General features: G+C 51.3%; 1 protein-coding gene across 1 annotated transcript; it reads right to left on the bottom strand.

Annotated features, from left to right (window-relative positions):
* Positions 1–1541: 1541 nt before the first annotated feature.
* Positions 1542–2672, bottom strand: Foxl2 (forkhead box L2). Its single transcript, XM_076868794.2, has one exon. The coding sequence runs from the start codon at positions 2670–2672 to the stop codon at positions 1542–1544; it is 1131 nt and encodes a 376-aa protein (XP_076724909.1).
* Between the last annotated feature and the right edge of the window lie 10011 nt (positions 2673–12683).

Below are 12683 nucleotides of genomic sequence, written 5' to 3'. Positions count from 1 at the left end.
AGCAACATTCCCAGCCAAAAATGCCCGCCACATTGGTTGCTCTTAACCTTTGTTTAGATTCCTCTGAAAAAGGACAAACTCCCCGCCCCCCAAGACTTCCTATTTTAACTGTTGCTGAACTAAGACGCAAAGTAAATAATTTAAGTCCGTGTTAAAAGAAAAAAACAAAAAATTTATTTGGGAATTGACAAGGCACGCGCGCGCACACACACACATACACGCACGCGCACACACACACAAATACAATAAAAGTGCTCTAGTTCTCTCTAGAAAATTTGGTCCCCCAAATAACACACTACACAACAACCAGGTCTAGGGTTTTTAGGCCAGCCGGCCTGGGCCGGCCACTGCTGGGTTTCACATTTCTCCATCCCTAAGTGGGAGAAGCAAGACGTTTGAAAAACAAAAATCAGAGAGGGGAGAGCCACCCCTGCAGCATGCGCCGGGCAGGCAGTGATCTCCGGCGTCCGGGGCTTGTATCCGAAAATTCTGGGAAATTTTTAATTTTTTTTGCCCCAAGTAGGGAGATAGGGAAACTTCCCCGATTCACAGGATTCACAGAGGAACCATCTTTTACTGGTTATTTTCTCCTACCTCTTTGAACACAGCTTTCTGGAGGCCCGACGGGAATTCTACTGCAAATCTCCCAGTGGAGAAGATGAGGAACACTAAAGCTTTTGATGTTGATGTTTGGTTTTAGCAAACTCCAAGGCCATAATAGTTCACCGGTTTTTCATGTTTTTTTTCTCTTAAAAATATTTTTCAATGTTATCTAAAGAAGCCCCACCAATCTCTTTAGCAAGACATTAGCCAGCCGTCCGGCCTGGAGTTGCCAGATGCCCGAAACGCCGGGATGGAGAGCAGAGCAAACGCAGCCACATTCCACGCGGGGATGTGGTGCAAACACTAAGGCAGGCCGCGGAGCGAGGCTGCTCCGGTTCCCCGCTTGGGCCCAACCCCCGCCCCGCCCAGTGGCCCTGCTGCACGCGGCTTCTGAACAGCTCCAAGAGGGTTCGCGGAGCAATCAAACACGTTCGTCCCTTTCTCCGGTGGCATGGGTCCTGTTACCGGTCCAGCCCAGCGCTTCTAACCAAGAATTGAATAGCAATCGCGCAGGGAATGCCCCGTGAAAGCCCACCGACCTGTAAGAGAGGGCCAAAAGATCTGCGCCGCCGACGCGGTTGCAACCCGGCCCTAGGCGTTCGCTCTCCGTGTTGAATTTTGGCATGGAGTGTCCGGCCCAGACGGTGGGGCTCCAGGAGACAAGGCCTACATGTAGAAAGCACGCGGAGAGGCGACCTCAGGCCTGGGGAGCACAAGAACATAGAGGGCAGGGAGGGGAGCGCAGGAAGAGAAGCGGAGGGGACAAAGAGGAGCGAGAGGAGCTGAGGGAAGCGAAGAGACGCAGAAGGGTCGTGGGCGCTGGCTCAAGAGTCGGCCTCAGAGGGTGCGTGGTCCGACAGGCTACTGTAGCTGTGACTAGGGCCGGCGTCGGGCGTCCTGGCATCCTCACTTCGGTCCGCGCCGGCATGCGGTGACTCTCAAAGATCCAGGCGCGAATGCAGCGCGCCAGTTTTGCTGTCATGGTCCCAGTAAGAGCAATGCATCATGGCGAGCTCGGGCTGCCGGGCGCAGGCGAACTGCAGGCCGGGCGCACTGGTGGGCGCGGGTGCCGGGGGCGCGGCAGTGGCCGGGCTGGCGGGGCTGAGCTGGCCCGGGGGTGGCGCGGCAGCCCCGTGGTGCGGCGGAGCTGGCGGGGGTGCGGCGGCTGCATGCAGATGATGTGCGTGCGGGTGCGGATGGGGGTGCGGCGGCGGCGGGGGCGCGGCCGGTGGACCTCCCAGGCCGTTGTAGGAGTTCACTACGCCGGGCGGCAGCGCCATGCTCTGCACGCGTGAGTACGGCCCGTAGGAGGCTGCCGGGCCAGCTAGCCCCTTGACGACCGCGGCCGCGCCGGGACTGCCCGGGCCCGCTGCCGCCGCCGCTGCTGCCGCCGCCGCCGCTGCCGCCGCCATCTGGCAGGAGGCGTAGGGCATGGGTGAAGGCGGCTGTGGTAGCGGCCACGAGTTGTTGAGGAAACCGGACTGCAGGTACTTTGGGGGCGCCAGGTAGCCATAACCGTCGGCCCCTGCGCCCGCCACGCCGCAGCCACCAGCGGCGCCTCCGGCTCCGAAGAGCCCCTTGCCGGGCTGGAAGTGCGCCGGCGGCGGCCGGAAGGGCCGCTTCATGCGGCGGCGGCGCCGGTAGTTGCCCTTCTCGAACATGTCCTCGCAGGCCGGGTCCAGCGTCCAGTAGTTGCCCTTGCGCTCGCCGCCGCCCTCGCGCGGCACCTTGATGAAGCACTCGTTGAGGCTGAGGTTGTGGCGGATGCTATTCTGCCAGCCCTTCTTGTTCTTCTCGTAGAAGGGGAACTTGGCGATTATGTACTGGTAGATGCCAGACAGCGTGAGCCTCTTCTCGGCGCTCTCGCGGATCGCCATGGCGATGAGCGCCACGTACGAATACGGGGGCTTCTGCGCCGGGTCGGGCTTCTCGGGGGTTGTCCCGCCGCCACCCCCGCCGCCCTTGCCCGGGCTTGGCGGCGGCGCCTCCGGCTCCTTGACTGTGCGGCCGGTCTCCGGGGCCAGCAGGGTCCCCGCAGCGTTCTCGGGCTCGGGGTAGCTGGCCATCATGACAAAGCTGGAGCGCCGCGGCCCGGTCGCCACTGCTCTCCCCTCTAGACGCTGGCTCCGCGGAATCGGGGCGCACGAGTCTGCTCGCGGCCGAATCTCAAACTTCTGGAGGCTGAGGATGCCGCCCGCGTTCGCTCGCTGGAGGCCTCTGGCTGCTCTCGCTCTTCTTTCTCTTCCCCCAGGGAGCGGCCGGCGGGAGTGGAACTCAGCCTCTGGCCATGGGGAATCTGCCCAACTGAGGGGCTCCGGCCTCGCCGCCCCTCCCCGCCCAGGCCAGTCCCCGCCTCGGTGGTTTTTCTTTTCTGCGCTTTCCCCTCCCCCTCCCCCCACCGGTTTCCCGAGGCACGACCCGCGTCTCTGGCGGAGCTGCCTCCTGGAGTCCCTAGAGCGCCAAGGAGCTTCGCTCTGTTCTGATTCGTATGGGCTCCGCCGAGTTCCGCTTGCGTCAGGCGCCTTCGCCCCTATAGCGGGGCAGCCAGCCGTGCACGGGCGAGTTCATCTCCAAGTCACTTTTTGTAAACGCCCCGCACAGCCCGGACCGGCCAGCCCCCGCTCCTCTAGCCTCAGGGGCCCAGCGGACAGCTCTCGCACACTCGCACAAGCCCTTGAAAACTAACCGCGCCTGCTCTGCGGACGGGGCCGGGAGATATCGAGGGCCCGGGACGTGGGGGGCGCCTGAATGCGGCCGGTGCCCTGGGAGCTCCGGCCCCCGCGAGGAGAGGCGCTCCAGGCCTCCTCGCTGCTTTCAGGTGAAAGAAAAGGACTCTCTTGCTGCTGTCCTGAGGCTAAACTTCTAACTTGGGGCTGGGGGAGGGACAAGACGAAAAGTGGGCCTGACCGGGGTGGAGTGGGGAGAGAGAGCTTCGCGATGATTTGGGGAAGGCCAGCCCAGAAACGCGTGTCACTGGATGAAGAAATCTCGGCCTGCCGGGTCCCATGCGCTCTCAGAGTGACTGGGCCGGGATGGGGTTGGAGAGAGAGGATGGCTGGGAGGAGGCTCCCAGGGGCATCGTCTGAGTCGCCTCTGCCCTTTTCTGCTCTGGGGGTGGATGTAGGAACCAGATCCTTCCACGGAATCCCGTAGCAGTTCTCCAGGTTGGGTATGCTCTTTAACAACACCAGGTGGCTGCCCCTCTGCTCCTGCCACATAGACGAAGATGTTGTGATGGATTTTGGGTAACTGCATATATGTGTGTGCAGGTGTCACATATGGAAGTCATGAGAGGGTTTATCCTTGAGATGCCTGATATACCAGCTGTCCAGGTGAAAGAGTGCTGGTCACAAACACAGGTATGCACATGTACAAGGTGTGAGACTTATATTTATGAGATATAATACATTTATACTTGCAGATATGTCATAACATATGTATATTAAGTATCAGAATAAATGTTGTTTATGCATGCAGCATCTTCTCTTTTCTCCCTTCACAGTTTTCTTTTTTGTCTTTCACAGTTCTTCTCTGCCTCCTTCCTCCCAGTGTATATAATTCTATTGTAGACTTGGAAGAAAAACAACAGACTGAAAAAGGCACTTGTACAAAATTCTCTCACGATGTGACATTTGTTCTGATCTTCTTTCTTCAAAGGTTCAGAGGTGAGTTCTCACCTGCCTTCTACAGGAGTCTGATTGGGGTGGAGTTATGTCAGCATGTATAAAGATTGTCTCATAGGAAATCTGCACTGGCAGCAAAATCAGGTGTGCCCTTTAACAATATGACTTTTCCCTGAGCCTTAACAAAAAGTCTGCAATTATAAAGTGAGAGAGGTGGCTAGTGTTTTAACTCTTCAAACTCCTGTGTGCTGAAGAGGGGGCCAGGATGCTGTGTGGAGGAGGTGGACTGAATGAATGTTAGGCAGGGGTCTGTCAGTGATTGGCATGTCTGGAATGGCTAGTCCAAAGCTTGTCACTACCCCAGCCCAGGCTCTCCAGTGTCAGAATTTTCAGAAAGCCTGAGGAGACCACTGTGGCCTGTGGATGGCTTTAGCATCAATAGGCCACTTAATATGCTGCTTCTCACTCAGACCTCTGATTCGAATTCTGAGATGAAAGGGAGGAGAGGGTGATGGGCTGTCTGGAATTCAGCATCTTGAAGATGGCCCCAGAGAGGTCAGCAGGGCAACCCTGGCCTGACCACCAGGGTGAGAGAGAGCTAGGATCTTCTGAATTGACCTCAGTATATTCTGCTTCTACCTCCTTATTGATAATATCTCAAAGTAGCTTGGTTATTTTCCAGGCTATTTCCCACTGCCCCCAACATGCACCACTTCTTCAAGATCCCTGTGATTGCTTTCCAAGCAGACGTGCAGGTGTTTTTCTTCTTCCTCACTCTCATGGGTGCCCAGGCAATGTGTGAGAGGGGTGAGTCAGATTTTGGAGCTGAAGTTGGCTCCCCTAGGGCCCAGCCAGGGCAGAAACAGCTGGGTCTGGCTCTATCCTAGTGAGGGCTGCTCTCTCCTTTCCTCTCTCTCTCTCTCTCTCTCTTTTTTTTTCCTGACCACCCAGGCTGGCTCTCTTGGTCTCCCCCACACCCCTCCTGGAAGGCAGGCATTTCCGCAGCTCAGCCCCGCAGCAGCCAGGTGTGACAGCATTGTTGTGTGTGTCATCACTTCTCCGAATTCCACACTCGGCTCCCTTTTCAGTCTTCAAGGAGTGTGTGTGTGTGTGTGTGTGTGTGTGTGTGTGTAGGGGGTGGGGTAAAGGAAGGAAAGCCTCTGAAGGATTTTGAATGCCCAAGGAGAGGACTTCTGACCTCTCAGGTGTTGATTTCTGGCTGGACTTTCCAGGAACAGAATCCCTAAACCAGATGAAGCAAGAGGTGTGTAGTTAGGAGGGGCTCCTGTTAGTCTCTCCTCAGGATGTGCTGCACATGCGGCTGCCGGGCCTTGGAAGGTTGGGGAAACAGGCAGGCATTTGGGGGTACCGCAGTGATCGCGTTCAGGGTAGCTCCAGGCCTCCTGAGAAAAGCCAGTGACTCAGGCTGGAGGAGCCTAGGGAAAGGTAGAGTCCTGTCTTCGCTGCTGTCCTGTCGGAGGCGAGTGCGGCGGGCGCACCAGGAGGCGATGCGGTGCTCTGTAAGCTGGCCGGGTAGGGCCCCGTTTCCTGGCGAGATCGGGATCCTGTGCTGCCCAGGCCGTGTGGGCCCTAGGGCCACCGCCTTTCCCCTGGCAGGACGGCCGCGCCTCGGTCACCTCCGGATTATGCTCACCTCAAAGGGCCAAGGTCCTGATCCGGGCGGAGCTCCTGCCTCTACCGCCCGGGCTTTCCAGAGGCCCGCGGCTGCAACTCGGGAGCTTACCCGTTCCTGTCCGTGGTGCCACGGTAACGCCGCCTGCAGACGCCCAGCAGGACCCGCCGACGGAGCGCGGCCTCGCTGGCTGCCCGGGTGCCTCGGAGGCCAGGACAGCGGGCGCAAGCACTTCTCCAGGCTCCGACGAAGCCACACATCTTTTTGTCTAGCGTCGCGACAGAAGGAGAAGGCGGCCGGGTCCTGGCGGGGGAGTGGCTCGGAGACCCCCCAAAAGGCAGCGCTTCCCGGTTCCGCTCAGCTCGCCCGCCCCGCGCCGCCCGCCGCTGGCTGCCCGAACCAGGGCCGCGGACCCTCTTAGCCAGGCCCAGAAACTCCGGCCAGCGCCCCACTCCTGCGCAGGGAGAGGAACCGCGCGGACTGCGACCCTGTGCTTGTGTGTCCGGCCTCTGCGACCAGGGCGAAGAGAGAAGCTTGAATGTGCCCGTTGGTACCATTAGTACACAACCCTACGCCTCCCTACTGTCGGCACCCCGGGCCTCCCGCCCGCTCAATTCAGGTCACACCCCTCCATCCACTTCTCTCCACTCCAGTCAACTCTGTATCCCCTCTAGTTGTCCCCACTACTCTCTCATACTCACCCACTACACATACTAGTTCAGATACTGCACATTTTGGTGGAAAACATGTAAACTGGTGCCTGAACTCTAAGGCTCTTCACACACTGGCCACCCACCCAACTCACAGAATGATCTCTGACTCCCTGTCTGCAAATCTGACTTTCAAAGCTTCTTGAGCCCCTGAGGTCCTTAGCCTGTAGTCAGAGTGAGGGAGCTGTCACTGGCTGTTCTCCATGGCAAAGGTGTTCAGAATTCCTTTGAGAAACTGGGGTACAGAACATGCCCCCATGCACCTACACACACGCACACACACACACACCACTCATCTTTGTTTTGAGCTCTGCAGAAAGTGCTCAAACTGATAGGCTGTAGTGCAAGGGGGTGGCACAGATCTTATGCACACAGTGTATAATTCTGCCTGGTTGGGATTAGCAGAGTCTATTGCCCAAATATTTGGGAGAGATGGAATGACAGTGAGAGATAGTAGGGAAGTGGGAAGAGAAAAAGAGATTGAGAGGAAGGGGGAGCCATTCCCCACTCTCTGGAAAAACTCACAGATGAGAGCTGTTTCCATTTGGTGTCTTATTAAACTTTCATGCTCCTTCCTTGTGGGGGATTGGGCAAGCAGGCTAAATAGAGCTCTGGGTTACTTCTTGGATTTAAAACAATATTTTTTTTTTTGAGTAGGGGTCTTTATGAGATGCCTAGGCTGGTCTTGAAGTCGTGGGCTCAAATGATCCTTCCATCTCAGCCTTCCAAGTAGCTGGGACTTACAGGCCATGTGTCACTGTGACCGTCTTGTGTTCCTGCCTACCTCACTGGTGTGATGCTGGGTTAGAGGTCCATCAGAATCTTCCCCAAGGAGAGTGTGCCCCACCTCTATGAGGCATGACTTCAGGGCAGGAGGTCTTTATCTTGATTGAGGCTAACTCAGGGAGAAGAGGCAGATGGGGCTTGAGGACCACCTCCCTCTGAAGACCTCTAGATGCTCCTGGAGAGGATTCTTGGATGGCCAAAGCTGTTGGCCACTGTTCTCTGATATCTCACGTGACTTTCATGGCCCAGGGCCATTTTGTCAGTCCTGAACAGTTAGTGCCTTGCCAGAAGGCCCTGGCCCTTGCTTGGGAGTAGGGTGTGCTGTTTGCCCTGTTGCTTTTCTCCACCTCTACACTGTAAACCTTGATGGACAGACTGTCTTCCATGATTCACTCTGTGTTTCCCACCAGGATGTCTTTAATGCCTTCTAATGGGATTGAAAATGGTTCTGCTCCATGGGGAGAATTAGGAAAGGTCATTTTCCTTGTAACAAAGCTAGAATTTCTGAGAAAGAGACTGCAGCTGGGGAAGAATGGTTGGATCTTTGAGAGTTCTGAGAGTTCTCTGTGAGTTGGGGCTACCTCCTCCTTATGGCTGCACAACTATGCTGCTGAGCTTTAGGCAAGAATGAGGATGGCTTCCTGGTTCCCTCATGATGGAGAGGACACATCTAAAACATTCAGTCTAGACTTTCATGGATACAGGCTTCTACATCTGGGGCAGCTGGCTTTCAAGGTAAGGCCTGCTGCCTGGAGCACCAAGGACTACCTTTGGTCCTAATCCCTAGCTCAAGTTTCTCACCACAAAGTGGGCACTGTCTAAAGAACCTTCATGAGGGGCGGGGGGTAGTTTTTTTTGTTGTTGTTGTTATATAATATATGAAAAGATGTTATATTTATATATATTTTTTATTTTTAAAATTAAAATTTTAAAAAATTTTTAAACTGCATGACAGCAGTGGAAAGTATTACAATTCTTATTACACATATAGGGCACATTTTTTCATATCTCTGTATATAAAGTATGTTCATGCCAATTTGTGCCTTTTTACATGTACTTTTTTTTGCATTACAATTCTTAATACACATATATACCACAATTTTTGAATCTCTGTTTGTATATAAAGTATGTTGACACCCAATTCAAGTCTTCATACATGTACTTTGTGTAATGATATTATATATATATATTTTTAATATCATGTTTTTAAATTCCTTTTTAAAATTTGTTGGTTCCAATAAATAAATAAAAAGGAGGGAAGTTTTAGATGTCTAGCTGCCATAAAAGTCCAGAGGAATGGAGGGAGAAGGGCAGAGTTCTGTGTTTTTTATTATTGGCCTTTTAAAGAAGAGTTTCTGTGTCAAAATAACAAGATAGGATGTGTGTGTGTGTGTGTGTGTGTGTGTGTGTGTTAAAACTTTCAGATAGTAAACAATACACAGCTTGATATGTTTTTACATGTAATGCACTATAAAACTGCCATTTAGATCAAGATATGGAATATTTCTGTCATCTCAGGTGGTGCTCTAGTATCTTTCCTGGCCACTGTGTGTCCTCAAAGGTAACCCATCTTCTGATTTCTATCATCATAAACTAATGTTGCCTGCTTTGAACTTTATATAAAGGAGTCATATAGCATCTGCTCTTTAGTGTCCAGTTTCTTTTTTCTTTTTGGTACCAGGGATTGAAACCAGGCGCCTTAACCACTGAACACACCCCAGCCCTTTTTATTTTTATTTTTTATTTTGAGGCGGAGTCTTGCTAAGTTGCTGAGGCTGGCTTTGAATTTTGGATCTTCCTGCCTCAGCCTTCTGAGTTGCTGGGATTACAGGTGTGGGCCACCATGCTTGGCTTGTTTGGTTTCTTTTGACAACATGTTTTTAACATAGAAAGGTCTTGTTACAAGCTTCAGGCATCCATTTATTTTCATTGCTGTGTCTTATTCCAGTGTGGGGTATCCACTCACCTGTTGATGGCCGTTTGTTTCCAGTTTGGGGACATCATTAAAAAAAGCTTCTGTGAACCTTTTTGTACATGTCTTTTGGTGAAAGGTATTTCATTACTCTTGAGTGAATAAATAGGAGTAGGTTTTAGTAGATATTATCAAATAATTTCCAAAGTGACAGAACCAAATATAGTGCTATATAGATAGACATTTGTAATAGGGCCTTTTCCTTATATATGGCATCCTCTAAAGACCCCTGTGTACCTCCAACTATTACTATTGTTGTTGTTATAAATGAACAATAGCTATCCTTCATTAAGCACTTATTTGTCAGGGATTTTACATGCATTATTTCATTTTTACAACCTAAGGGATTGGTACTATTCCCACTTTAACAGACGGGGAAACTGAGGCTTGAAGAAATTTAACAACTTGACAAAAACCCCCAGCAGCTTGGCTTTGGTTTCCAGAATTTCACCTTCACATAAGAGTTCCTGCATGTCCTTGTAAGACCAGGAAGTCGTTTCGGAATTCCATATGACCAAATCTAGCTGCTTGTTAAGAGGCCTGTTTCCTACCTACCGCTGGACTTCTTCAAATACCTTTTCACACCCAGGGATAAGATCTGCACATAGGCCTACACAGATTCTCTCCTATAGCTGTGATTACCCACTGTGAAGAAGTAAGCAAATTTAGTTCGGTGAAAACTCTGAGGTTCTGGGCTCAGCAACCTGATGGCATTCTCAGGATGTCTGCAGGAGAAGATTGGGCCAGTCTGTGTCCGGACCCTACAGGGAGAATCCAGGAGCCTTCCTTTCCTGGGACGAGAGGGTACTTGGTTCTCTTCCCAGCTGCTGTTCCCAGCCCATGAGTGGCTCCAGGAGTGCCAGCCTGGAGCATCCCTCTGCAATGTTTGTCCTAGAAGGAGGTGATAACTTGGAGGTGTTGCACCTTGCCCAAAAAGTGGTGAGTGGGGGAGGATGTGTGTGGTCTGAGCAGGGAGAGAGCAGGGAGTCTGGGGAACTGCACTTCCAGACAGAGCCCTTGGCTGTACCTATGGGGAATGGTCACTGTGGGCAAGGAGAGCTGGCAGCCTTCTCCACAGAACCACTTGTTACCAATCCCAAATCCCAAGCCTCAGGCTTGAGTGAGAGGGGTGTGCTACCCTGTGGAGAGAGGTCACATGTGGGCTTTACACTTGGTGCAGCTGCCCCTCCTCAGGCCCCTTCATAGACTAATTGAGGCCTTGCTGGGCTCTGGGTTTGTAATTGAAGGTAATTACTGACAGGCTGCTGTGGTGGTACAAGCAGGCTTTTGTTGGGGGAAGCAATAGTCAGTATTTGGGGGCTTTGGGAGGGGACAGTCCAGGATTCCGGTGTACCCTGTTCCAGGTACCTCTTGGACCTGGTCTTTTGCTTAGAGGTAGCACTTCTGGGGAAGGAGGACTGGTAGTACGTCGAACAGAAAGGGATCCTGTCATATGGGTAATGGGAACTTAGGTCCAGAAATAGACGAGGTCAGCTCTAGGCCACGGAGGGAGGTAGTGCCAATGGAATGGAGGTCCTTAGGCCTGGAACTGTTATCTGCACATCGCCCACAGGCCGGGAGGCGCCACTGCAGAGCAGTGGACACAGACCTCTGATACCAGCTTGGGAAATTAGGGAAACTTACCTTGCTTCAGAGTTTTACTTTTATCAGTTTTTTTTTTTTAAAGAGAGAGAGAGAGAATTTTTAATATTTATTTTTTAGTTTTCGGTGGACACAACATCTTTATTTGTATGTGGTGCTGAGGATGGAACCCGGGCATGCCAGGAGAGCATGCTACTGCTTGAGCCACATCCCCAGCCCTATCAGTTCTTTTTTGAATAATATTTTCACATGAACCAAGATTTAAAAATATAGACTCTTTGCAGTGAAAAACCTCCCTCCCACTCTGTCCCCAAGTGTCCCTTCTCACAGGTAGCTGGTGACCCCCCTGTATATCATTCCAGACCCATTTTATGCATTTACAAGCAAAAAGCACACACATTCCCCAGCACTCACAATTTGCACACGAGCACCAGATGCCCAGTTTTGCCCCTTTGAAATATTTCCATATTAACACATTCTTTTTTTTTTTTTTAAAGAGCTGCATGGTATTTTGGTTGTTTCTAATACTTTGCTTCCCCCCCCCCTTTTTTTTTTTTTTAAGTGCTGAAGATCGAACCCAGGGCCTCAAGAGCTAGGCAAGCACTCTACTTCTGAGCTACATTCCCAGCCAGCCAAATCCTTTGCTTTTATAAGCAATATTGTAATGTACAATTCTGTAGATCTAATTTTGTAGGTATGTACATATATTTGTAAAAAAAATTTCTAGAAGTGTAAGAGTTGGGTCAAAGGGTATGTACATTTATAACTTTGAAGAATTCTACCAAATTATCTTCTCTTTAGATTGACCCAGTGTATGTCATTATCAATCGTGAAGGGCATTCCTATGTCCTCACAGCCTTGCCAACACACAGCTAGTTTCCTTATTTCCTTCCTTCCTTCTTTCATTTTTTTTTGTACTGGGGATTACACCCAGCAGTGTTTTACCCCTGAGCCACATCCCTAGCCCACCCCACTGCCCTTTTTTAAAATTTTGGGACAGGGTCTCACCAAGTTGCTGAAGCTGGGTTTGAACTTGCAATCCTCCTGCCTCAGCCTACTGATTTGCTGGGGTTATAGGCATGCACCACAGTGCCTGGCACACAGCCTTCTTTTTAAGGAATAATCTTACATACATTGTTGAGAACATGTCTGCAGGTACAACAATTTACTGCATCCATCCTTGATCCCTCTCTGTCCCTCTCTCTCCTGAAGTGATCACCATGGTAAATTTAGTGCTTAGCATCCCCATAACAATTTGCATACCACTACATGTGAATCCACTCCTAGGCAATACTTAGTAGTGTTGTGTTTCTTAACTTTATATAAATGGTATCCTGTTGTTGCAGAAAGGCACGTGCTTGCTTTTTCATTCAACCATATATTTGTGAAAAAGTTCCTGGTTGATACACAAAGACAAGCGCCATTCATTTTCCCTGGGTTGCACTATTCCATTGTATGAACACACTGTGGTTTATTTATCCATGTTCCTGTTGAGAGGCATTGGATTATTTCCTATTCTTTACTATTTCTAGTAGCCCTGCTATGGACTATTTTTTTCTTTCTTTTTGCCATACTGGGGATTGAACCCAGGACCTCATTCATGTTAGGCAAGCACTCCACCACTGAGCTATATCCCCAGCCGTGTGTGTGTGTGTGTGTGTGTGTGTGTGTGTGTGTGTGTGTTACTGGTTTTTTTTAATTGAACCCAGGTTGCTTAACAACTGGGCCACATTCCCAGCCCTTTTTAATATTTT

This window comes from Callospermophilus lateralis, chromosome 10, assembly GCF_048772815.1.
Source record: "Callospermophilus lateralis isolate mCalLat2 chromosome 10, mCalLat2.hap1, whole genome shotgun sequence".
NCBI lineage: Eukaryota > Metazoa > Chordata > Mammalia > Rodentia > Sciuridae > Callospermophilus > Callospermophilus lateralis.
Note: the sequence above shows the minus strand (reverse complement) of the source record. Positions and strands in the feature narration are given on the sequence as shown.

Excerpts from the sequence above, each read along its gene's own strand:
- Foxl2 (XM_076868794.2), bottom strand. The coding sequence starts at position 2,672 with ATGATGGCCAGCTACCCCGAGCCCGAGAACGCTGCGGGGACCCTGCTG.